The sequence below is a fragment of the Callospermophilus lateralis genome, chromosome 10, assembly GCF_048772815.1.
Source record: "Callospermophilus lateralis isolate mCalLat2 chromosome 10, mCalLat2.hap1, whole genome shotgun sequence".
NCBI classification, from domain to species: Eukaryota; Metazoa; Chordata; class Mammalia; order Rodentia; family Sciuridae; genus Callospermophilus; species Callospermophilus lateralis.
In genome coordinates, this window is record NC_135314.1 from 128,035,192 (window position 1) to 128,063,045 (window position 27,854).

General features: G+C 39.3%; 1 protein-coding gene across 1 annotated transcript in view; it reads left to right on the plus strand.

The window, feature by feature from the left end:
* Cpne4 (copine 4) overlaps positions 1-10,995 on the plus strand; it is a 337,088-nt gene extending 326,093 nt beyond the window's left edge. The window contains exons 14-15 of the mRNA XM_076867682.2: positions 5,272-5,508; positions 10,861-10,995. Coding sequence (XP_076723797.1) covers positions 5,272-5,508; positions 10,861-10,995 — 372 coding nt within the window. The remainder of the gene's footprint in view (positions 1-5,271; positions 5,509-10,860) is intronic.
* Positions 10,996-27,854: the final 16,859 nt, after the last annotated feature.

The window sequence follows — 27,854 nt, forward strand, 5'->3', positions numbered from 1 at the left end:
TGTTGGTTAGATGGGGCATTCCAATTCAGTGTGAGAAAAACTACATAAAGACATTAACCGGGAAATGAGGATTATTGGGTGCCATCTTGAAGCCTGGCTGTCACACACCCACTATCCAATCTATCATCAAGTTATAGCAGTCAATTTTCGAAATAAAGCCCAAATGCTGCCACTTCTTACTACCTTCATAGCTACTCTTGGTCACCAACTTTCTACTTGAACTGAGGCAAAAACCTCCTAATTGGATTCCCTCCTTCATTTTTTTTTTCCCATTGCAATCTCTACTTCACACAGAAAACAGACCCATCTTCTTAAAACAAAATTAGTATCATGTTACTCCTTTGCTTTAAATTCTCCAATGTCTTCTTATCATGCTTAGTATAAAATTTGAATCCCCTCATATGAGCTAGAAGGCTCTGTGTGAACTACACTCTGCCTACCTCTTGATCTTAACTCTCCTCACACTCTCTTTTGCTCCCAATTCCAGTCACACTGGCCTCTCACTGCTTTTTAAACACACCAAACATAGTCCCACCCCTAAGCCTTTTCTCTTGCTCTTCCCTGCTAAGGTTTCTTTTATCCTAAACCTCCACAGGAGCCATACTCTGCTTTCATTAGGTCTCTACTCTTCTATCAACTCTTTTGAAAGATCCTACTGATTGCTTTATCTAAAATAGCCGGTCCACCCATCCCTATCATGCCTCAGCTTTTCTTTTGTTTGTGGCACTTATCTCTTACCTAAAATACTTTAGATGTTTCTGTTTACTTGAGTATTTTATGTCCCCTCTCTCCTTATACAGAAGCTCTGAAATGAGAAGAGCTTGTCCACTTGTAGTTTCCCAGACTCATCTAGCAGAGAGACTGACGGCTTGATGCAATCAAGTTTCTCCTGGGTGTGAAAGCTAAGAAAACCATGCCTCCTCCCTGCTCATAGTTCCTCTTCTCTTGAGAAACCATTGATACTTCTCAACATTGCATACCAACATCTCCACTAATACGTGGACCCTACAAGGCTTGCCCTTTCCCTCAATCACAGAGGCCTTGGTGCAAATTGAATCTTCATAGATGCAAGATTTAGGGAGAAGTTTGGGGCAGAATCAGTTTTTCATTTTATTTTTTAACTGTATTTTAGTTCTAGAACCCATTCTTTAAATGATACCTTGCTCAGAAAATCAACACATAAAAACAGATTTAAAAAAAAAACAAAAACATTATTCTTGTCAAATCTGCTTAAGGAATAAGGTGAAAAGTTGTTTGTTCTCTTTGATCCCCTTTATTCATAACAGTGTCCAAGGTATCCCTAGAGCTCCCCAGACCCCAGTTTAAAGCGTGCACTATCTCATCTCCTCTGGTATACCAGGACAATGCAAAAGTAAAAAGAGACAGTACTGCCCTAGGCCTGGACGTGGGGCTGGTATAAGCCAACATGGGTTCTGGCTATCACTCATCCCTTCAGGGGTGGTGGGTCTGCTCTGAAGGGACAAGTCAAGAGACGGGGACCATATGCAAGAAGCATCTAATCCACATATCACCAGATAAATTTCCCCTCCAGGTCAGGAACAGGTGCTTCTCCCCAGAGGTTTCTCCTGTTCTTTGAACAGTCTGTGGTCCAGTGTCCCTTGTTATTAGTGATATTTCTTAGGGTCATGAGCATAAACCTCATAGGCAAACTGTGCCAGGGAGTTAATTGCTATAAGATTTTCTTCTTGATTTTTTGTGAAATTCTTCTAGAAAAAAAAAATCTCCTCTTTATCTAACTATGACCTTAGATATGTTAAAAGCTCTAATACCTCATCCATGAGCATTTTACCCACTTGACTTTGGAAGAAGCTCTTATTGCTAGCTTTAGTGGAAATTTCCATCAGGGTTTTGATGCAACAGTCCACAGCTTATTATCTTTGGAATGGTTAGATTCTAGAATCCTGGCCATCTCTTGAGACCAGGAGTTCTCAAATGTTTTTGCTTCACAGACCCCTTTAACAACTGGTAAAGCCAATTGGCCCCTTCTCAGAAGTGTTGCAAGTGCACAGAATAAATTATAAACAACCATATTGAAATGCAGTTAGCAAACTTGTTCTTAAATGTGACAAGGAAGCATTATTTTTTAAATATAGTAATAAAAAGTTTATTTTATTATTATTTTATTTTTATTTTTTGGTACCAGGGATTGAACCCAGGGGCACTCAAGCACCAAGCCACATCCTCAGCCCCTTTTAAATATTTTACTTAGAGACAGGATCTCACTTAGTTGCTTAGGGTCTCACTAAGTTGGTGAAGCTGGCTTTGAACTCACAATCCTCCTGCCTCAGCCTCCCGAGCTGCTGGGATTACAGGTGTGTGCCACCACACCTGGCAAAAGTTTATTTTCTTTACATGTTAAATTATGAGAACAAATAGCTAGTCTAATAATTCCATAATTCCTGAGCAGTATTGAGTATAATTAGTACAATGAAATATATATGTTATATCTGTAATAAGAAAAAATTCGGTGATTTCTGTTTGTGACTAAGCCACAAGTATAACTAACATTAATCTGATTTGTTGATTCCATTTATTACTGAAAAAAATGATAAATTTCAGTTAAAGATTAGTAAAAATCAAAATATAATTTATTCAAAGCTCAAAAACTGCTTAAAATCTTTCAGGAGTCCATAGACCCAAGCTAAGAAACACTGCTCTACATCAAGAGTCAATACAAACATCCCAAAGCCTGTTTTTCAATGGCTTGCCAACAAAGAATGATTTTTATATTTTTTAATAGTTGAATAAAAGTACAAGAAAAAATATTTGGTGACATATTAAAATAATGACATTCAAATTTCAGTGTTCCTAAATAAATAAAGCTTTATCGTAAGCTTTATTGGTATATAGCCACTCCTATTTGTTTTAAATATTTTTTGTGGCTGATTTCACCCTACGGTGGCAACATTAGCTAGTTGCGATAGAGACCTTTATGACTGTAAAACCTGAAATATTTATTTAATATCCTTTTATAAAAAACAGTTTCCCAACCCTGCTCTGGACTATGACAGTTCTGAATCTTCCCAGTGTGGTGGTGTAACCATCAGGGATTTTGGTTGTTTTTTTTTTTGTTTTTTTTTTGAGGCATGGATCAGGGAGGGGAGATCCATCTATAGATCAGATAAGACAGGAGTAGGGGAGGACAGAGAATGATGACAAGAAGTGAGTCCCTCAGGGCTCCCACTTAGGAATCAGAAGCCCAGCCTCCTTTTACATGTGCCATCTGCCTTCACCTGCCAAGATGGACCACAGCAAGGCTGATTTATCATTCTGGTATATTCCATACACCTTCCTCACCCCCAAAACCACCCAAATCGCCTCCTTCTTCACCTTCTCTCTGCACCTCCCCAGCTCCTCCATCATCCTACAGAAACCCTCCTCTAAACTCCCAGACCAGCTTCCTTGTGAGCATATTAGAAGAAAGCAAAGAGATGGGTGTACATTGAGGACTAGGTTAGGATTAGAAGTGGGTATTTAGTGAATAGATATGGAACAAAATTGGTCTTTGCATCAAACTGTACGGAAAGCATTCAGGACATGTGGCTGTCTTCATCATCAACTTTTGATGAAGTTTAAATGATGTTTAAATCTAGTTCATAGACTTTTGTTTAATAAACTTTTTTCAGGTCTATAGACAAAGGAGAAAAGAAGAAACTCTTTAATAGTGCCAGCCTATTTGCAGCCTTGGAAGTGTGTGAGTCTCAAAATGAGATGTTTTCAAAATGTAGTTCCTCTATCCAGACTTTCTCCTTTGAAATGTGACAACGTAGATTTTTTTTTTTTCTATGTTGGAGGTCAAATTTGGCTTCACGCATGGAAGACAAATGCTCTGCCACTAAGCCACACCCCCAGCCCAGAATGTTTTAATCTTTCTACCTTTATTTCCTGCAAATGATGGGCATATTGCAGGAATTATATTGGTATTTCTTTTTGAGTGTGGCTTTTGAGTATGGCATGAGCCACATCTCACTGATCTTCTTCCCTCCCCTCTTTCATCAGTGAAGGTCAGCATGGTGTCTCTCCCAATGACCAGTAATAGTGTTCACCTCCAATGAGTTTTTTTCTCCAGACTCTTAACACACTTCCCAAGCTCTCTCTTGCTAATGGGTGCAGAACCTTCCCTCCAATACCCTTTTCAGTTGAACTTCTCCAGGTGAGAAGGGTCAGGGGGGCTGTAGGCCAGAATCCAAGACTTAATGCAGGACCTAGAGCAGGAAGTCAGAGGAGTACAACAACCTTCTGCCTGAGTGCCTAGAGAAAGGCTATGTCCTTGGCTCATGACCTTCAGAGGGAGAGACAATAGCCCTGACGCCTCCTATCGGGGCATTAGACCAATTCCTCTGATGGAAATATAATGCAATTCTTAGATACAATGTCTCCAGTAGCTACATTAAAAAATTGAAAGAATAAAAAATAAATACATTTTCATAATATTTTTATTTAAAATCCAAAAGAGCCAACATATTGTCATTTTAGCATCTACTCCATATAAAAATTATCAGTGAGATTGTTTTTTCCTTTTTTTGTACCAAAATTTTAAAGTCTGTGCATATTTCACACTACAGTATCTCTGGGTGCTGAGTTATGGCCAATACTTGATCTCCATTTAGATATTATAAGTTGATAGCTGAAAATATAGATTCATATACCTGAGTTGTTCCAAACATAACTAAAAAGTGGTCAGTAACTGAAGTGGGTTTCTATTTTTAACATTAAATTTAAATTCACTAAAAATTTTAAAATTCAGTACTTCCACTGCCTTACCCACATTTCCAGGGCTCAGTAGTCTCACGGAGCTAGTGTCTATAGTATTAGAATGCACAGCTTTAAATTCCTAAAATTTTTTTTAAGCTGAGGAAGGCTATATCCATGATCTCATCCCATCCCTTATTTGTGAACCAAAGATGCTAAGACCTAGAGGCATTGGGAGATTTTCCTGGGGTCTAGAAGAATGAGGCTTTGAAGCCACTCCTGTCAATTTCGAACTCCTACTTTGTCTACTACACTGTGCTTTGGAACTGCCAGTGAGGTGGTTATTAAAATTAAGCTATAATTACTATACCCACTTGTAAACTCCATGCATCCTAACCTTAAGACTTTAGGGCTGCTCAGAAGAGGCACTCAAAAAAATATCTGACATCACTGTTGCTGTGGTCACTAAGCAATGAAGCCACCCCAGTGCCTAACTGGTATTGTACTGTCCTTGTCTCTCCTCCTTCCCATTCCCCACCACCTGGCATCCGACTTCAGCAATACTTCATCCTGCTGATCCTGACAGACGGTGTCATCACAGACATGGCTGACACCCGGGAGGCCATTGTCCATGCCTCCCACCTCCCCATGTCGGTCATCATCGTTGGAGTGGGGAATGCTGACTTCAGTGACATGCAGATGCTGGATGGTGACGATGGGATTCTGAGGTCGCCCAAGGGAGAGCCTGTCCTTCGAGACATCGTCCAGTTTGTGCCCTTCAGGAACTTCAAACACGTACGCATATATGTCATGGGGGCACTTCCTGTGGGAGAAGAGAAACCAAAGCGTGCTCACCTCCCACATGTGTTCACCAATGTGTGTGGTGATCTGTCATGCTCGAAGCAAACACCAGCTATCCCTGCCTGGGACAGCCATCTCCCACAGCAAGGATATATATGGAGCATGACTCTTTGAGTAAGAAGTGTAAATGGATTTATAAACAAGAAGTCATGCTAACTGTGGTAGCCAAAATGTTACTGATGCTTGCCCTCATGCATACAATTTAGGATCTCTAGCACCCGCTGCACCCATTGCTGCTGTGCACAGCTGGGCAGCTGCTTGAAGGTGCCTAAGTAGCAAGGATAAACTGAAAATCAGCCCTGGTCCTGCTTGTCAAGCCACATGCCCCAGCAGAAGTCTGTTTTGCTTTGGTAAAGTATGAAACCTAAATCCCCTATAAATATATAGTAAGCAGCATCAAAGATTTATTTAGAACATTCATGCACAAGATGACAAAGGTAGTTCAAAGAAATATATTGAGCAGTTGAATATGATCAGTGAGGGGGAAATGTTGGAATATATTTGCTAAAATAGACTGGTTAATGACCATCAGAATTATAAAAGAAAAAGGAAAAAATCAAGAAAGGAGGAAAAAAAAACCCAAACCATAATCATTGAATGACCTTCTCTACTGGATAGAAATTGTTTGCATCCTATCAGTTTTCTACAAATGAATTTCTAACTTTACATCTTGGATCTTTATCAATAATAAGTAGTAGAGCAGCATCACATTCCCCAACAGCCCTGAACCTGGCCCATTAGACAATGCTGTAGGATGATATTTAAAAGACACACAGTAACAATTTTCTGCATTTCCAAATTTTGGATGATTATTAAGTCCCTGAAGAAAGGGAGACAGTCAAAATTGCCACAAACCCCTGCACCTATAGGTTTAGGATCACCCAAAGGGATGCCTTCTCTGATTCATAGAAAGTTCCTCTCAAGCCTTCTCCAGCTGGGTCTGGGAGTCCCTAGGGATGGGTGGCTACAGACAATCCTCCTGTGAAAGCTGCCCAAGAGCAGAGCATGCCCATGGCTCCTGCTGCCCACTACAGCCTTGCCTTCTGCCTTGCTGGTGGTGACAGCCATATCAGTCACCACACCTGAGCTGCCCCAGCAGGAGGGAATCACCAAATTCCCCATGTCCTGAAGCTGTTTCCCAGTCTCCTTGAGAAAGGAAAAAAAAAAAATATCCCCTCCTTCACCAACATGCCCTGTGCCCTCCGTCACCTGGAGCGTTAATTCAGGGAAGTCTGTGTCCCCATATCTCAAGGGTCCCTCCAAGAAACACCTTTGTTAGCTCCTGCGGCAGCCTCTGTCTTCATGGGGCTCCAGTGAACTATTTAGTTCAGGGTGAGGAAGCCACAGATACCATGGCATCTACTCCAATCATTCCCTCCCGGTGGAACTTTTATTTGGAAAAGTCCTTTCCTCCAGTCAAAAACTCATTTTCAGGCACAGTTTCAATTTGGGCTCACACTGGGACCCCAGCTCTAACTGAACCTGGCAGTGCATGTTCTCTTCAGAAATGGATGCTTGTTCTGCTGTCTTCTTGGGGCAGACTTCACAGTGAGTATTCAGATAAATCACCAGCCCCACAGCCTCACCCAGAACCCTAGATTTCATGACCTTTCTGGGCCTCACAGGGAAGTAACTATACACTCCAGGGCTCTTGAATGATGAGATTCTTCATAACTGTACTGCCACACAATTACTATTGTCCTTTTAAGGAAGGCTGCAGTGTCATTAAAATCATTAAAGGAGCAGAAAATCAATCCCTGGCTGCAGAGTGGAGTGCAGAGAGAGTTTTCAAGTAACAGCAGTGAGCCAATCTCCCCGACAAACTCTCGGGGCAATGCATGTGGGTGAGGGGTAATTATGCCACCATATCCCATCTTCCTCTTTTCCTAAGGAGATTTACAAATAAAAACACTCACTCAATGAAAGAGGCTCACCATGCACTCAAGGTGTCTGCATGTGGACAGCAAGGCGTGGACTACCATTCATAACTCTGCCTGAGTGAAGAGGGATCAAAGAGCTCGCTCTCTAGGAGATTCATGAACTGCCCCAAACCACGCTCTTCCACTCCCCTGCCCCACGTGCACGTACCTGCAAACACATATGTGCAAGAACAATATCACGGAGCCTTCAAAAGATCTACCTTCTACCTCAGGCCTCCATCCTCTTCCCCAGACACTCATGGAGGGTCAGCTGTGCATGGCACACATTAGATACTGCAACCACAGCAAGATGGTAGAACCATGGATCCTGGCCTCTAGGGATTTGCTGGGAAATTGTATGATGGGAACAAGGACATACGATGCAACCTGTGGATGGTTGAGAAGTGCTAAAATGTTTCTGTGGAACCTCAGAGCAGAGAGGGGTAGCTATGAGGAAAGCCTCAGTGCTCCAAGCTGGTATTTGGGGAAAGGATAGAGCATTGGTGAGCCAACCCTAAGCAGGGAAATGAAGTGGGGTGCTGCTCACAGTCTCTGTGCTATGTAGTATCTCCAGTGGCTCTGGGGATAACTAAGGCAGAGAACCAGGAGCATATTCACCTGCCTTATCTTCATGGATTTTGAATTAGACTTTGAAAACCATTTCATTATCCAAACTAATCTGCTTAGAATTCAGTAAAAGAGAAGGTGAGGAGCTGGTTTGAGTTCATATAAACCAGTAAGCCTTGAGTTGCCTGTCTTTTTCTGCTCTTCATGATAAGTCAGAGCTTTAAAGTGGATAAGGCATGGTTTCCAAGCTGTGTGGCTCTGGGAAAGTTATTGAATTTCCCTGTGCTATAAACTCATCTCTACTGTGCTACAAACTCATCTCTAAAATGAGGCAAATGCTATACACACTGGAAGATTAGAGATGGGAGTCTACATAAAGCTTAGCACAGAGCCTGGTTTAAGGATGTGGTTAGAGTACACACATTTTATTACTGTTTTTACCAGTTGATTTTACATATTTGACTTTTCCCTAACCAACTAATATCCCCACAACCTCATGTGCTTGCAACTAGCTCTGATATGCAAAAAAAGCTCATTAGGAACTGTGCTTTGTAATAGAGTAGCCATTGGCCACATGTGGCTATTTAAATGTATTAAAACTAAATAAAACTTAAAGTTCAGTTCCTCAGTCACTTGAGCCACATTTCAAAGCCTCAAGAGTTGCCTGTGGCTAGTGACTCCCATACCGGATAGCACAGATAGAGCATTTCCATCATTGCTGAAGGTTCTATTTGACAGCTCTTTGTAGGAATATTTTGGCTGTGAGTAATAGTGAATCTGTTTTTATAGTGGATTAAATGAATGGTTTTTAGCCAGGGATGACATTACTATCCACAAGACATTTGGAAGTACCAAGGGACATTTTCAACAGTGACCAATATGGAGTGCTATCTGCTCTAGTGGCTAGAAGCCAGGGATGCTGGCAATACCCTGCAATATACAGGACAGTCCCCCACACAGAATTATGCAGTCCAAAGTGCCAACAGTTCCAACGTGGAGCAAACATAATTTTTCTTGTGTAACTAGAAGTTAGGGGCTGGTAGCTACAGCAATTTCTTTTTTCAATGACTCAGTAGTATGAGGGTCAGCATGTCATGATTTCCTTTCATATCCCTCAATGATAAAGATTGAATTGCAGTCTAATTCAAGGGAGAAAGAAATGGGAAAGGGAACTAGAGGCAACCATGTCTGTCCCCTTTAACCAAGAGGAAGAGAGCTCCAAGACACATCCTTTAGGAAATTCCCACTTATATCTCAAAGGGTGAAACTGGGTCACATGACCATCCCTAAAAGCAACGGAGGCTGCAAAATCAAATATTTGACAGATGATCAAAGAGAGATCAATAATGACTTTTGTATCTTCCCCAATGTGCACAATGACCATGGTCTAACGCATAATCCTGAGCAGTCGTTTGTAAAGTGAGGTTGAATTTTCCACAGGCTGTGACATCTTCAAAATGCAAGGGATGGCTTTCAAAAAACTCCTCAGTGTTTTCAGATTTTTTTTTTTTCCAAACACATGTGTCGTTTCTTGAGACTCTGTTAGATGAACTGAATGTCTTTCCTTCCTGTTTTACCTTGGAGAGCACTGAGGCTTGGCAAATTGAATGACTGAGGGGCAAACCACACAGGAAAGAAAGAAATAGCAATGCCATCACCCGGGCACTTAGGCCAGTCCTCGTTCCTCTGGCATTTCAAACACTTGTTAACTAGTCACTCTGCCCAAACTTTCAACCTCTTCAAAGTTGCTTGCCCAGGATTTGTGCAGATAGTACTAAACACCAGCACTAGGAATAGAATCCACCTCTACTTAACTCCAGAGTTCATGCCTGATATTAACTTCAGTACTTCTCAGCTATAGACTCATCACTGTAGATCACATGGTCCTGTGCCCCAGCCTCCAAATCCTACAGCAGACTTACAATGCCAATAGAATTATAAGTGAATTAAGAATGGTATTCAAGACCCTGACCCAAGCTCATTTTTTTAACCAAACACCCACCAATTCTGAATCCCCAGCTTACACATGCACACACCCTTCTTCCCCATCAGATGAGTCATTGTCCCTAGAACGATTGAACGCCATCCCCTTACCTTTTCCTTACATTTTAAAAATATGCCCAACTTAAACACCACCACCTTTTGGAAGCCTGCTGCTATTTCCTCCAAGATAACTTAGTCTCTCTGTTCCCTGTGCTCTGTTCACAGTGTCTGACTTCCTCTAGCAGTGCTTCTCAAACCTCAGTATACATGAGAATCCCCAGAGCATCATGTTAAAATGCAGATTATGACTCAGGAGCTCCAGGTTGTGTTTGAGAGTCTACATGGCTGATCAGCTCTCATGTAATGTGATTCTGCTGGTCTGTATCCTGTGTCCCACTCTACCTTACAGAAGGGTTCCTTTTGATGATGTGAGGCTCCCTTCACATGATTACAGCTTTACTGATGGCAAGAACCATAGACCCATAAACCCTAGCACAGTGCTTGAAAGTAAATAAGTATCTACAATTGAATGCAAATCAGAATCAAAACTGTAGAATAATTCATTCTGCCTTCCAACCTTCACCTGTCATCAAATGTAAATAGTTTTATATTTTGAGAGGAAAAGTATAAAAAATAGAAAGATGAAATTAAATATCTATTTGCTAACAATCTGACAACTCTTACGTGGAATAGATTCCCAACAGATTGAATGAATGAATGAATGAATGAATGAATGAATGAGACACAAGGAAGGACTCAACACTTTGAGTCTGAATGACCAAGAGCCAAAATCATGTTAATTTCTTTTTCTCTGCAGGCATCTCCAGCTGCCCTTGCAAAGAGTGTGTTGGCTGAAGTCCCAAACCAAGTTGTGGACTATTACAATGGCAAAGGAATTAAACCAAAATGTTCATCAGAAGTATACGAGTCTTCCAGGACACTAGCTCCATGAACTCCACACACTTTTACAGAGTTCTGAAATATTACTCCTGCTAATGTTTAATACTTCTACTCTACCTGTATTTAAAAAATAATAATACACATTTTAAAATAGCACGTTTTGGTGATTTTCAACTAACTGACAAATTTTTTTTTTTGCATGTGTAGCCCCAAAACCTGAATCTGTTAAGCCCTTGTATTGTTAAAGACTTTTTACAAAAAAAAAAAAAAAAATACAAATCATAACAACTTACTCTTTACAGCATGTCGCCTTGAAATAAAATGGTATATGTATCCGTTTTTTATACAGGTTTGTTCAAATTTTGCTAAATTTCTTATTATCTTTACACTGTAAAGCATTTTGAAACATTTATTGAACGTCGATAGCCAAAACACAACTTTGGTTTTATCTGTCACAAGATGAGAGACTTTTCAAATGGCAGATGCATGGACTGTATTTTGCATGTTTAAAATGATAATAATTATAATAATAAAAAACCCTCACACTGTTTTTTTGCAGTCGTTATCTATAATTTCTCCCTGCTGAGAATGGTCTCTCTAACTAATGAAATTCATCCACCTAGAGGTAGTCTTGTTGAACTGGGCTGTACACACTTCACCATGTACACAGATCTCCAGTGAGTCTTGTTAAAATTCAGATTTTTAATGCAGTTAAGTCTGCGTGGAGCCCAAGATTCTGCATCTCTAACAAGGTCCCAAGTGATGCCAATGCCTAAGATGGGTGAGGTTCTAGACGTTAGGGTGTCATAATAGAGACCATCCCAAACAGGGCAGCTCCCTCCAATCTGCTGGAGAATGGCACCCCTTCTCTGCCAATAGCATAACGGTCTTACCTGTCTCAGAGGTGAGAGTAGAAAAGTAACGAGACTGACTCCAGTAGCTGCACATCTCAAATCAGTCTCACTGCTTTATACTCATACCTCTTCCTTAAACAAGACTAGGGAGTACTCCCCATGGTTTGTCCCTGCTCTCTTCAAAGAGACAACACACAACACTGCATGAGTGGTGCCAATTTTACATCAGTCCCTGGGAATGAGTGACCTCAGAGTCTTCATTGCAGCCACAAGGATGGAATCTTGTCTGTGACAAATGGCCATGCGATATTTCATATCCCCAGATATTGATCTTTGTGCTTAATGTGGGGCTTCTTTTGGCCTCTTTTTTTATCGCTACTGAGAGCAATCTCGACACACAGAAAGACCTGGGGTGGTTTTTCAGGATGGAGGTGTTCTATTGGAGGATGCAGGCTCATCTTGAAACAAAACAATGAATGTTTCACTCGTCTCATCTTCTCTCAGAAAGTGTAAAAGGCACCAAGAGGAATTTTTTTTTTCCATCAAAGAGACGAATTAAATCACAAGATAAAATAAATCTGTTTGTTCCGTGTTTGGGGGAGAGCAGGATGAATAAGAAAATAATAATAAGCCTTGTACGATTTCCAGAGTTATAATTATAAGATCCTAATCTTGCAAATACATGTCAACCAAATGCACAACATTTTGGGAATGATGGGAAAAAAATGTATGACTGAAAAAAAATCATAAATATTTAAACTGGATTGTTTTATGAATAAATTGGGTACTTACAGAAAATTTTCTAAGAGTCGTGGTCTTGTTTCTCTTCTCAGGGCAACTTCCCAACAGTGATTTGTTTCATGGTAGGTGAGGTTGCCTTAGGGTTAGGAATAGCTCTTTCATAGTCCTGGGGAAGCATGTGGATCTGTGCTTATAACAAACAAGGAATTAAAATTTTCATGTCATATATTACAGACATATCTGATGGTTGTTTCTAACCACAAACCAGGACATGAACTTCCATGTATATGCACCTGCTATATTGTAAGCACTCAATAGATGTTTAACAAATGCAGGGATGATGTTAATGTACCCTGCAATCAATCTATAATCCATTATAGATTTAATAGGTTAAGTGTGACTTTCCATAAACACTGTGTCATTCTCAAACATCTCTTGAGATCTCCACGTTCATGTTAAAATCCCTGGGATCTGTGAGATGAGGTGGTAAGGACAGAATCCAGTCTGTTTGGAAAATCCTTAAGGCAGTTTACCACCCTTTTCAAAGCCAGACTCAAGTTTAGCTCAAAGAATCATAAAAATAATACTATCTAATAATTATTGAAGAGTGTCTTAGCTCAGATTGCTGTAACAAAATACCACAAACTGGATGAGTTAAACAGCAGAAATTTCTTTTCTCACAGTTTGAGAGTCAGGAAACTCCAAGATCAAGGTGTTAGTCCTTTGGTTCCTGCCCCAAATTCAGAAATATTGGCCTCCTCTGATGATCTCAGATTTCTATTGTGGGTCCTTGGCATCCTGTGTTGTATAATATCCCCCTGGGAACAGTAGAAGATCCTCAGAATACAGCCAGCTCTTCCCACCTTCTTACCACTAAGAATAGTATATAGATCAGACATTACCAATATAGAGGCTTCCAGGAGCTGAGCAAGTCATGTGGATGACGCAGAACCTAGAGAGTAGAGTGGTAGGGATGGGGAGGAACTGGAAAGGGCAGTTCAGAAGAGGGCCATGTCAGAGTGTGGACCCAATACAGTTAGACCATCCAGTGTTTCAAAATAACTGATGAATCTGTTGTTTCACATAAAACTTATTAATTTGTAAGTATAAAAATACAATCAAGTTCAATTATTAAAAAAAAAAAATCCCTAAAAGGGCCAAACTATGAGTCGTGTGGAAAAAAAAAATTAGCTCTGGACTTATGTTGGCTCTGGAGTGTGAATTTGGAACCACTGACTTATGTCCACATATGGCCCACTCTCCATTGGGCCTCAGTGGATAATATACACTCTTTAGAAATCTTGAGGACCCTAAGAAGATTTTATTTTCTGTGGTTCATATCTATTGATATTTGGTGTATTCGAAATTGAAACTGGAAATGTAATATATTTATTAATTCATGTCAATAACAATAATAGACTTGTTATATGTTATCACAAATAAGATATCTTAATAAAAATATTTTTCAAGAGAAAAATAAAATATTTTAATTAAAAAGTACATTTTCAAAAGAAGAGTGAGAATAGCATTGTCTTATAATTCTTACAAATCTATGGTGTCTTGAATGATATAAGACAGCTGGGTTCTCACATCTTCATCACATTCAGCCTGTAGTGAAATTTTTTTTAAAGTTTTATTTCATTTTCAATTGACACACAATAATTATACATGTTTATGGGGTACAGAGGGATGTTTCCATACATGTATATAGTGCGTAATGATCAAATCAGGGTAATTCACATATCACTGTTAACATTAATCATTTCTATAATGGAATACTACTTAGCAATAAAAAAATGAAAGTCATTTAAGACAACCTAGATGAACCTGGAGGACATTATATTAACTGAAATAAGCCAGGCACGGAAAGGCAGATACTGCATGATCTCACTCCTATGTGGAATCTAAAATAGTTGATCTCATAGAAGTAGAGAGTAGAAAAGTGATGCCTAGAGGCTGGGGAGGGGTGGGGGTGGGTAGGAGTTGGTCAACAGGTGAATGAAGTTTTGGTTGAAATGCAATGTTGAAAATCTGATCTCACATAGATATGTATTTGGAAAAGAGAAAGCCATTTTTAACATTTTCAGATAATTGTACTTATTCTCCTTTCAACTGCATCTAAATTTAACGAATAGTAGTTTTTTAAATGTGGAATATGAAATCATCAATGAAACTCCCCTGGCATTCTCAAGGCTCCATTAACCCGCGTAGAATTTTTTTTAACTCGTGCAACAGTCATTTGGAAAATTGTGAACCACTCAGATGTGTTAGATATTCTAAATACTTACACAGTCTACTTAGAACATCAAAAAAAGTCACATGTTTTAATACCATATTATACAACTGTTGATCTCATAAGAGAGTTTTCAAGCATTGAGAATCTGTTCAATTTGGGAGGCAGATTTGGGTTTTCCAAAATCCTAATCTTTGCTAGAAAGCTCAAATGTTATTTTTGGCAGCAACAAATACTATCAGATTTTTCTTGTTGTTGTTTTTGGAAGTACTAGGCTTCCTTCATTCATTTTCAAGAAAATATCTCCCCAATACTCAAGCCTATTCAGACTCTATCCATCAGTTTTTAGTTGTTGCTTTTTTTTCTTTCTTTTCTTTTTTTATATTTATATATATTTTTATTTTATTTTTTATTAACTACACATGACATTACAATGATCTTGGCAATTCATACATTTGAATCATTTTTCTGATTGTACAGATTGCACAATCACACCCGTCTTAGAGTCACCTATATACATACATCAATCATATTGTCTGTTCTATTCTGCTGCCCTTCCTATCCCCCCTACTCCTCCCCTTCCTTCCCATCATTTCTCTCTATCCAATCTAATGTGACACACTTTTTTTTTCTTTTTCTCATCACAACATCATACATGTATTCTGTATAACGATGAGGGTCTCCTCCCATCTTCCTTTTCTTTTTTTATTATTTTCTTTTTTTATATTTTTGAGTAAGAATGGTGTAATGGTATTCTGTGTGTGGGGGGAGCCATTAGTTCATTTTGAAACACAATGACACACATGTGTGTCTTCTCCTTTTCCTTGGACTATTTTAGATTCCACATTGAAATGCAGCAAAAGCACTTTACTGGTGTCTTGTAATTTGTCGCCTAGAATATAAAAAGCACATTGACTCAAAGATCAAGATTTAATGAAATTAATAATTTTTCTGCTCCATCAAAAATATTATGAAGTGAAGCTGCATGTGTGACTCTGAAAGATACAATGGTCCCTACTAGAGTGTGGTGCCACTTTCTGATATGAGCTAAGGTTTCAGAAGGTTTTTTTTTTTTTTAATATTTCTTGTAGTTGTACATGGACACAATACTTTATTTTCTTTATTTGTATATGGTGCCAGGGATCAAACCCAGTGCCTCACACATGCTAGGCAAGCGCTCTACCACTGAGCCACAACCCCAGCCCCAGGTTTCAGAAGTTTTACCTACCATTACTTTTGTGCTATGGGTGCAAATGTCAACCTACTGGAAAAGGTGAATAACATTTCAGTGCTATTACCTCACAGATTTCCTTGGTCAGGAACCTTGAAGGAACACTTTGAAAACTGCTTGCTGTAGACTACTTGATGAAGAGTTATTTCTGCATAGCACATTACCACAAACTTAGTGGCTTAAAACCACACACATTTAGTATCTCACCATTTCTGTGGGTTGGAAATCCAAAAGACTCGGTTCCGAGTCCTCTGTGTAGGGTCTCAGAGTCTGAAAAATGTGTCAGTAGGGTAGCATTTCTCTCTTGATGCCTTAAAAAGATCTGCTTCAGAGCTTCTTTAGGCCTTCAGTAGCTATTGTGTAACTGAGGTCTCTGTCCTTGCTGTCTGTCAGCTGAGGGGTGCATGGTTGTTTTGAGAAGCTTCCCATATTCCTTCTCATGTGGTCCACATAGCCCCCTCGAGCCTTGGTGGGTTAAGTCCTTCTCAAACATTGGATCTCTCTGACTTCTGCTGCTGCATCTCTCTGTTTCCAGCCAAAGAAAGTCCTAGGCTTTTTAAGGGTTCTTATGATTATATTGGACACTCAGATAAACCAAGATTCACTCACCTGAGATCTGTGACCATAATTACATCTTCAAAGTCCCTTGTGTCATGAGACAGAACTGGGTTCCAGGAACTGGGCTTAGATGTATTTGTGGAACCATTTTTTCCACTCCAAAAGAGATGAAGGATATTGCCAGATGATTCCAAAAGTAAACATGGGGTGTTCAAGAACTGTCAATGGGTTTCCAGTGGAAATAGAAGGAGAATGTAGGTCAAGGAGTGGTATTTAAAAGTACCTGCTGATTTCAAACCTCTGTCTGGGAAAGCTTATTCCAAATAAGTTTGATTACTTCTGTTCTCCAGCCTACCCAACACTTGCTAAGCATGGTACCATAGAAATACCAAGAAAGAGCAAATTGGAGGCAAATCCAAGGCAGGCTACTTAAGAGTGGGATAATATCTCTGAACCTCAATTTTTCTGTTGAACAATTTAGCAATTCTTACTTTGCTAAGTTGCTATGAGGGATTGAGATAACGTGTGTAAGCATCTAGCACAATGGGGTTCCCTGAAAACCAAACTCTAAGACCAAGATCAGAGTGCAGGAAGATTATGAAGGGAGAATATGATCTCAATGAAATGGGACCATGACGCCATAAGGAGCTTAGAAGATGGGTGGCCCTTTAAGGTTATCCCTAGGGAAAAGTTAGGGAAAAGGGGCCAGGACTTCAGCCCTCTCACAGACCAGCTAACAGATGCCTCAAGAAGAGGATTTGTTTAGGGTAAGTCATTCTATCTTGAACTGAGAAAATTCCAAAAGAGCTCATTCTATGTTTCAGTACCTGGAGGAATCAACTCTTCAAACCTGAGGGGAATCCAGTTACATAGTTCAACATCTATGACACCCAGCATTTAGCAAATATCCCATATATTGAGAAGTTTACTAATTATTATGGTCATCATGTTTTACACTTCTCTTTTTAGTCACTGTCCTAACTTAGTTTAACCCTTATCACCTCTTGTCTGGGATATAAAAGATCTTCCTAACTGCTTCCCGAATCTATATTGCCTTTACCCAATCTGGTCTCCATTCTGCTCCCAGAGTGGTAAATCTGAGCATCTCCCTTCTCTGCTTAAAATCCTTCAGTGGCTCCCCACCAACTTCAGAATGAGTTCTCAACTCTTGACCTTGAACACAACATGCATCTGCTTTTCATCATCTGATCTTTGCCCACTTTTTTCTGCCCACCTACAGCTTACTCTGCCCAACACTACCGTGTGACAGCCTCTTAGTATGACATTTGCTGAACCATGCCCCTTTTTATGGTTTAGATATGAGGTATCCCTTAAAAGTCCATGTGAGAGAGAATGCAGGGATTCTCAGAGGTAAAATGATAGGATTATGAGAGGTGTGGACTAAGTAGTAACTGTACACAGATAAGGTATGGTTGGAGGCAGTAGGTGACTGGGAAGCCTTTGGGGTGGATAATGACCCTGGTGAGTAGAGTCCCCTCTGTTTACTTGCTGCCATATCCTGAGCTGTTTTCCTCCTCCACACCCTTCTGCCACATCTGAGTTCTGCCATGTCTCAGGCCTAGAGCTATGGAGGTCAGCTGACCATGGACTGAACCTCTGAAACCATGAGCCAAAATAAACTTTTCCCCTTCTGTGTTGGTCTTGTCAGGTCTTCCAGTCACAGTGACAAAAAGCTGGCTAAAACACCACTGTTTCACCCAGTTAACTACTACTTGGCTTTGAAGACTCAGTTGAGGTGTCACCTCATCTCAGAAACCCTCCTGAATCTCCTCTGCCCCAGACTTGGCCAAGTATTCCTCCCATGGGTTCCTCTTTTATCTGTCAGAACCTCTCCCCAGCTAGAACGTAAGTTTCTCCCAAAGAACAGAGCCTTGTTTTATCTTTCCGCTCTGGTCTTATCATTGGTGCTTAATACATGATCAGAGCGTGAAGGGAAAAATCAGTAAGAGAAGCTATAGAAGGGAAGACATTTGTGACCTAAAACCTCACTTCAGTCTTCTAAGAAACTAAGCTGCTAAGCTTCAATCAAAGGCTGGTGCACTGATTTGTCTTACACCAAAATTCTCGGTTTAGCACGGAGATTTCCAGGCAATCGCTTTTAAGCACAAGAAACTTATAATTTAAGAGAATGTCACCAGATTCTAAGGTTTAGGTGATGTGATTACATAATTCATCCCCCAAATTTCTATAGCCCTCCATTAAAAAAAACCCCACAGAGTAATGGAAATGTTTTGGAACTAGATGGAGGAGGTGGTTTACAACATTGTGAATGGACTAAATGCCCCTGAATTTCTACTTTGAAATGATTAATTATATGTTAGGTTGTGTAACTATCACCTCAATTGGAAACACACGCCATAAAATGTTCTCATGCCCCAGTTCATTAGATTAGCAGATAAACCAATCACTCATCTGGTTCCCTTCCAAACCGGCTCTCAGCTTTTGCTTTTAATGTGGCTCTAGGTTCTTCTGCTAATCACCTCCTGCCCTTTTATCTCATTAACAGATTTCTGGGAGGTTCTATTTTTCTTTGAACTATAATTTACCACCCACTATACCTGTCCCCACCATAGACAGTTTCCTTGCTTAATTCCCCAAAAAACTACCAAGATCAGACAGTCGTGTTTAGAAAAATTTTACTGAACCCTTGGTGTGAACAAAGGAAACTATGACACAAAAGAGAGAGACTTAAAACTGGATACTGCATTTCCTTTAAGTCATGGGTTATAAAATGCATTATTAAAAATTTTACAAAGGGCTGGGGATGTGGCTCAAGCAGTAACGTGCTCGCCTGGTATATGCGGGGCGCTGGGTTCGATCCTCAGCACCTCATAAAAATAAAATAAAGATGTTTTGTCCACCGAAAACTGAAAAATAAATATTAAAAAATTCTCTCTCTTCTCCCTCTCTCTTAAAAAATATTACAAAAATTCCATATTTCTGAAAACTCACATTTATCCCAAATTCATTCTCCTTCAATGTCAAAATACACCTAAGTTTTCTTCATATTGTTAGTTTAAAAGTTCTTCTGCCATTTGCAGTTATACAGATCATCACCATGTATATATAGAGAGATGTAGATATATTGTAACTGCATGAGACCCTTGCCTTTTTTAAGCTTTTAGAAGGGCTAATATAATCCTGAAACTCATCCAAGAACACTGAGGTTTTGTATGCATATTTTTTAAAATAAACTTAGAGAGGTTTTTAATTTTAAAAGCCCAGTGTGAATTCACAGAGATACATCAAGATACCATCTGATTCTTAGCTGGTTCACTTCTGAGAACACAGTAGGGTCCTAAAACTGTAGCCTTCTTAATGGAACAAAAATGCTCTTCACCAGGAACATAAATGCAGCAGCTTCCAGCTCTGGAATAATTTCTTGAGTCTTACCCAGGAATTTATGAAGGAAAAAAAATATTTTAAAAATGTGGGTTTCTTCTAAGATACAGTGTCCTCTTATTTATATATGCACACATATTTGTTGGTTTTCACTTTTGCAAAATTAACAGCAAAACTGAATTTGGCTCTCTCGAAGATGAGCAGACACCATTTTCTCCATTATCGCTCCCATCCTGAACCTGAAGTAAGATTTCTAAGAAATTATTTGTTTTATTGGTGATTTAAAGATTAGTTCGTTTCAAAAGGAAGATATTTTCTTCCTTCTTGCATATTGAATGATTTTTCCAAGTAACATAAAAATGCTAAAAAGGACTTCCTGCATTCATTAACAACACAAAAGTAAATCCTTGGCAACAGTAGGATCCATTGGGATTGTAATCCTCACATCATGGAAAGCAATCAGAGCACCAAATGTCAAATCCAGGTGGACTGGAGTGAAGAATATTAAAAATATGTATGCCCACAGGAACTGAATTAGGCTGAGAAAATAATTTCATCATCTAAACTAACTCATTTAGAATTTAATATGAAGCAAATGAATTGAAAGTGACTAGAAATAACATTAAATATAGCCACAGTCCAGAAATTACCATCACATTCTGTCTCTGTGTTTAAAACCTTTGATTCAAAATGAGCTCAGCTGAGCTCCATTCTGCAGCTCTCAGACTGTTCTAGGAAGTGCATCTATTCTTTCTAACATGAATGAACCAAAAAGCTGGCCTGAATCCCATAAGAAGGCAGAATTATTATGGTTATGACCAAGAGTTTTTGTGTCAGGCAGAAACATGTTTCCCAGAAAATGTAAGTTGAATTAGCTTCTTTGACCCTCAGACTTTTCATCTGTAATATGGAGACAATTCTATCTACTTCTTTAGAATACTCATGAGAACTTGAGATAACAGCTTTAATGTGTTCAGATCAAGGAGTGGCATATTGTAAGGGAAAGGGATTTATGTTATTATTTAAGGCAAGTGGGGTACCATTTAAGGCAAAAGCTTGGCCCCCCAAAATGCACAAGACTGAGAAAAATGCAAAAATCCCATAGTATTTAATGACTTGCAGCTGAGTGACTGGCTCAGTGGCAGGGCTGAGACCCAAGCCTGGCCAGAGAGTCCAAACCCAGGACTTTTGCTGGGGTTTTTAGAAGGTAACTCCTTCAGTTATCTCAGAAGGAATTATCTCAGAAGATTACTCCTACACTGTGAGGACATGAACCTGTAGGTGCAAGGTGCCATCCTGCTGCCTATGGGTCTAACCCTGCAAGAGAAGAAAGAAGACCTAGAGAAAAAAGAAAAAAAAAAAAGAGAGAGTAAAATAATATCCTGAGAGTCTCCATCAGGCTCTGAATCCAGCCTTGCCTACTGAAATTTTCAGCTACATAAATTTTCTTTTTGCTTAATCCCATTTAAATTGGACTTTTGTTGTTGGAAACCGAAGATTTCTTACTGATATAGCTTGGCCCTGGGCATAGAGGAAATATGGAGGACTTGTGTAGAGGAAGGGGTACCATTTCTCCTCTACCTCCTCCGGAAAAATGGCAGTTCCCCTTCTTATAGACATTCCTCTCCTACCTCCAACAGCCACAGAGAATCCCCATTCTCTTGGATTTATTCCTGTCCCCTGAATCTTTGTTGGAATGAGAAATCCATAAATTAATATAATGATACTACTTATCTATTAATATTTCATTATTATAAGTGTTCTGCCCTAGGACCTTGGAGAGCAGGCTTGTCTTTGATTTCCCCATAGAGTTTAGCACATAGATAGCAGATAACATACAGACAGCAAATAAAATGTAGGATTTGGAGCACTGAATGTGCATGGGTATATAAAACAAGTACATTGCCCATTCACTAACCTCCTATTTCACTTCCTCATATGAGCTGGAAATGAAATAGAGGAGATGCAGACCATTTGTTCTAACCTGGACACAGTCATTCACATTGCTACTGCAGAGAGAGAGATCAAAAGGAGAAGACATTATAGTGGCCTTTTCTCTTCCACATTTGGGAAACTCACTGTGTTCCTCCCCAAGATTCTCCATTAAGCGCTCCTTACTATGTCTCTTGGTATCCATTATATGATAGCACATTACATTCTCTTTTTTTAAATTTCAGATTCTGAAATGAGATAATTCACACATATACATGAAACAATGGAGACATTCAAATCAAAACTCTCATTCTCAGAAGCAGAAAGGACATCATGATTAAAGTTTTTTTCTGAATTTGTTGCAAATTTGAGGGATGGACCTACAGAAATTTTAAAGGAGAATGTCTTCTTGTTCTACAGACTGGCTTCTTTTTCCTCCTTAGGAAAGGCCACTCTGCTTTAGAATCCATGAAATATCCATTATGATCAGTACTTTTCTACTTCTTGAGACTTTCCAAGTGCCCAGTGTTGGGACCGTTCCCTGAGATCACAGGAGAAACTCCAGTTTAGGTGACAAAATCAATTTCACAAAGAATCAATATTATTTTAGTTTCTTGTATGTCCAAATCCCAAACTTCATTCTCCAGAAGGACTTACTGACACATAATGAGTTTTTGCATTTAGACATTTCCAATGTAGTTGATATTTCATTTTAAAGATGATTTTTCCCCTTTCCTGCTGGTCATAACTTAAGCAAAGAGCTATTTTATAAATAACTTCTGCTTCTAGCCTTCTGAAATAGAAAAATCAAAGGCTGAGCATCATGCAAAGTAGAAAAAAGTGTGATCAGGAACTAGGGGACCTGGATTCTAAATTAGGATGTACTGTGTATTTAGCTTTCTAAAGATTGTTTACTAGGCGTGTGGCCTTGGACAATTTAACCTAGCATCGCCATCTTCAGTAGTTCCCTCATAGATTGTTATGAAAGTTAAATGAAATAAAATTTGCAATGCACTTAATATAAGACTAGACACTATGTAAATGGCTGTAAAATTGTGTGAGTAGTTCCATTATTATTATGTTGAAGTATAAGCAATTTCTTTGATGGCAAGTACATATGCTCTAAAACCAATTACTTTCCCATCAAGATGGGCTCACTCAGAGGACCTGTTTCCTCCTGAAGCAAAGACTGCACTCACACCTGTCGTTCTCTGTGTTGATCCTAGATTAGGAATTGTGAATTCCAAGGAGCAAGAAAGAAACTGAAGGAAACAAGGGCAATGAGCTAGAAAAACAACCCTGGCTCCTTGGTGGTGGTGTTCATGTTGATACTTATTCTACTGTTTTTAAGCAATAAAAACACTTATTCTGCATACATTGCATTTACAAAATGCTAAATCAATAACTGGTGTTATCATGATATCAGAAGGAAGTCAGCAAAGAATGGAGATAAGGTATAGTAACTCTGGTGACTTTTTCAGTATTTCATAGCAATATTTTTAGATATTTCTGATTTTTTGTGGATATATGTAATTCACATATCAGAAAAGTCACTCTTTTAACATGCACAGTTTTTAGTGTATTCTCAAGTTGTGCAACCATCACCATAAAGATTTCCAAGTATTTCTGGAGCTCTTATAAATATAAGATTTCTGGGAAAGCTTAGGACATATATTATATAACCCTGCCGACAAAAGATTAAAAATTTTCTTGAGAAGACATAGTTTGTAAACTCAAGTCTTCTCACTACTTATGATAAAAGACAAGGATGCCATGCAAGAACATGTATACACATACAGTAAGTGCTAAGAGAGGAGAGGGATTTACAGCCAGGGTTATGTATCATGCAGGAGGCAAGCCTTCCAAATGAAAGAAAATTAGAGAGAAGGTGTGAGCAGGGAGGACCACCAGATGCAAGGAACTGTCAGGCTAAATGGCCCAAGTATTAAACTCTTGTCGGGCATAACTATTTTCCCTACTGTGAGACTGCTGGGACTTCAATAGGAAATAGAAAAGAGATTAGATGAAGCCCAGTGATTTCAGCCACAGATCGCCTGTTCTATTTGAAAGTCATTTATATAATAGTGACCAGTAGCAACTCTCAGAAACTCAGGCGTAATGCTTCTTGGGCTTCCGTGGGATGTATGCTTTGTGGACTCAGGACAGCATTTAGCCCCTGATCGGAAATTCCTGCTTTAAAAAGCCATTTTGTCCCATTTTGAAATAAAGTGAGAGTGAAAGCTGTGCCCCATGATGCTTCATGGTTAATAAAACAGCAAAGCCATTTCTGCCTGGGCATAAAAGATTATTTTAAGCATCATCTCCCTGGCTCCTCAGTTACTAAGGGAATCCTGTCTCAGCTCAGCAGCGCAGATGGGCAAGTTGCCATGACGATCCTGCTAGGCCTGTTTGGAGTCTAAATACCACAGATGGAGGAACCATTGTCATTGCATGACCCCTGAGCAGCCTGGCAGTGCCCTCTCTGCCCTTTGTGGTTTGCCCATTCCTTCTCCGAGACTCACCTCACCTGACCAGACCTTGCCTCTGGGGTGCACAGGCACAGTTGGAAAGGTCAGCAGCTCATCCTGTTTGATGGTAACTTTCTCCTTTTGTCCCAGACTGGGTTGTTCTTGTTGGGTCATAGTCAAGTCCTCATGTCCTTTGGGCACAAACAATTCTTCAGATACACACAATTTTTCAGGTCTCATCCTTGCTTCTCTGAATGGAAGAGATACTAGATATTCATCCAGAAACTGCACTTGGGAACAAAACAAAACATGGACTAAATCTTATTTTCTTTCTCGTGAGTTGGCCAGGCATAATCTGAAGCTCTTTCACAGGATAGCACTGTGCTGCTAGTAAACAATTTGGTCAATCCTGTTACCGAAATGCAACTCCATTCGTTCACATGGATACACACATGATATTACTGGTTCTAAATTTGGCTGCAACAATGTCTTCCATCCCACATGCTCTGCTTCTAATGTGTCTTTGCCACCTTCACAATCAGGTTGGGTCTGTGCCCCTTCACCTCGAAACTGGATCTGTTTAATTGTGGTGAAGGGGTATCGTGTGACTTCCAAGGCTTGGTCATGAACGGTAATAAGTCCACACACATTCTCCGGGATGCTTGCTCTTGGAAGCCAACTGCCACATTGTGAGGGAACTCGAGCAGCCAGTGTCTACATGCAGAAACTACACACAGGTGTTCCAGTTGCCAGCCCAGTTGAAGTCAGATGAAAGCCAGCATCTATCATCAGACATGGAGTCAATAAGCCTACAGATGGTTTTGGCTTCCAGTTGATACCATCCACCATCTTTAGGTCATTCCAAATAAGGCACCAGACACCATGCAACAGAAGCACTGTGCCCTTCCTAAATTCCAAGGAAAGAGAATCCACACAAAAAAATAAAACAGTGATTGTTCCATGCCAAAGAGTTTGGGGTGGTTTATTCCTTTGCAATACTTGCTGCAAATGTGTTCCTTTTATTTATAATGCCCTTTTTCTATTATACTCCCGAACAATCTTCCTCTTCCCTCAAAGAACAATTATGCTATCTCCTCTATAAGTATCCTGTCCAGGAGTTTTGTATATACCCCTTTGCCCTGGTGCTTGCCATTTTCTGCTTACCTCCTGTCTTCCCTGCTACCCTGTGAGTTTCTTGAGCACCAAGGGTTTTTGTCTGGATGCCTTTGAGTAGAAGCAAAATCACAGAATAATTGGGGATTTTAGAGCCACACATAAATATTTTTTTTAATTCCAGCTGGACTACTTTATTAACTAAGTGAGAACATGATTTACTCTTTGGGTTATATGTAATCACATATGTAAAATGGTGAACATGTCAATCATCATCAGGAAAAACTTTATGTCTATTCTGAGCCAAGTACCTGACGTACAAAATGCTAAATAAATAACTGGTGTTATCATGATAATTTTAACATCCCCTACATTTAGTATGGTGTGATTCAAATTCATTTGATTATTCACCAATATTTTGTTAAGCATGTACTACCAAGAACTATTTATTTCATAGTTGATAGTCAATAAATACTTTTAAATATATATTTTAAAATAATGCAAATGACAATGCATTTGGATTCTATGAGCCTTGTTACAAAGAATAATTTTTCTCAGAACTCAAAAAGTCAACTCGAATATAAAAGAGTTATTTTTTGATCTTGATGTCATATCTCAAAATCAAATCAAGGCTGAATACATTTTGAACTTTGAGCTTTGTGGTATATATTAGTTTTCTCTTGCTGCCATGACAAATGACCCAAAACTAAGTGGATTAAACAATATAAACTTATTATCTTCCAATTCTAAGGTGAAAAGTCTGACATGGGTTTCACTGGGCTACTACGAAGTTGTCAGCAGGTCATGTTCCTTTCTGGAATCCCTAAGAGAGAATTCATTTCCTTGTTTTTTCCAGCATCTAGAGGCCACTGCATCCCTGGGCCTATGCACCCCTTCTTCCATTTTTCCAAGACAACAATAGCAGGTCAAATTCTGGAAGTATGATCATTTTGATAATATTAATTCTGCCTATCCAAGAGCAAGGTAAATCTCTCCATGTTCTAAGGTCTGCTTTGATTTCCTTCTTTAGGGTTCTGTAATTTTATTACATAAATCTTTCACCTTTTTTGTTTATAGCAGCACAATTCACAATAGCTAAACTGTAGAATCAACCTAGATGCCTTTCAATACATGAACAGATTTTTTTAAATGTGGCATATATAAACAATGGAATATTACTCAGCAATAAAAGAGAATAAAATCATGGCATGTGCATGCAAATGGATGGAGTTAGAGAAGAGAATGCTAAATGAAGTTAGCCAATTCCAAAAAACCAAATGCTGAATATTTTCTTTGATATAAGGAGGCTGATTTATAGTGTGATAGGGAGTGGGAGAATAGACGAACTCTAGATAGGGCAGGGGGCTGGGAGGGGAAGGGAGAAGTATGGGGTTATTAATGATGGTGGAATGTGATGATCATTATTATCCAAAGTTCAGGTATGAAAACACGAATTGGTGTGGATATATACTGTGTATACAATCAGAGATATGAAAAACTGCACTCTATATGTGTAACAAGAAATGCAATGCATTCCACTGTCAAAAGAAAGAAAGAAGAAAAGAAAAGATTCTGATCTTGGCTGATCAGATCCTTGAAGATTTATACTTAGCATCACCATCCTAAACTCTTGCTTGTCTGGGGCAACATTTGGATGCCAAACTGTGTGTTCCAATGTTATGCCATGCAACTCTCTTTTCTAAACAAAAAGGAGGTATAGTAAAGTGGTTAAGTTCTTAGATTCTGTATTCAGCCTGCTAGGGTTGAACTTCTGATTTTACCTAACAAATTTAAGGTTTGTAACCTTAGATGAGCTGCTTGTCTTCTTTGTGCCTCAGTTTATACATCTGTAAAAGGAGGATGATAATAATAGTACCCACCTTATGGAGGAGGATTAAATGAGATGAGTTAATATTTGTAAAGCTTTTAGAATGATCTCTGTCACTTAGCAAGAGCAATGTTAAGTGCTTGCTATTTATCATTCTTCTGAGAACCCCTAGACCTCTTCCAAGTGGATTTAAAATCCCAAATGATTATAGCAGCACAATTCACAATAGCTAGTCTCTAGGATTTTCTCCAGACTCTTTATCTGCTAAACTCAGAGGAGACACCCTAACTCTGGTTCCAGGTAACCATAATACTCACTGGTCTAGAGCCACTCTGCTCCGTCAAAACAACATTGGCATTAGGAGGAAGGCCAGGGAGAAGATGTACTTGACTGAAAGCATTTGGTCCCCTGGCCTGTGATACTCCATTGTCTGTTGCTAACATTTTTGTTTAGCCATCAAAGAAATTTAAAGATATGCTCTGTATCGTAAATACATTGAGTTTCAGAACCATGCTGAATACAACAGAGGAGGACGCAATGCTGAGGATTGTTAAATCCACATCACTACATGACCACACTCCTCTTTTTTT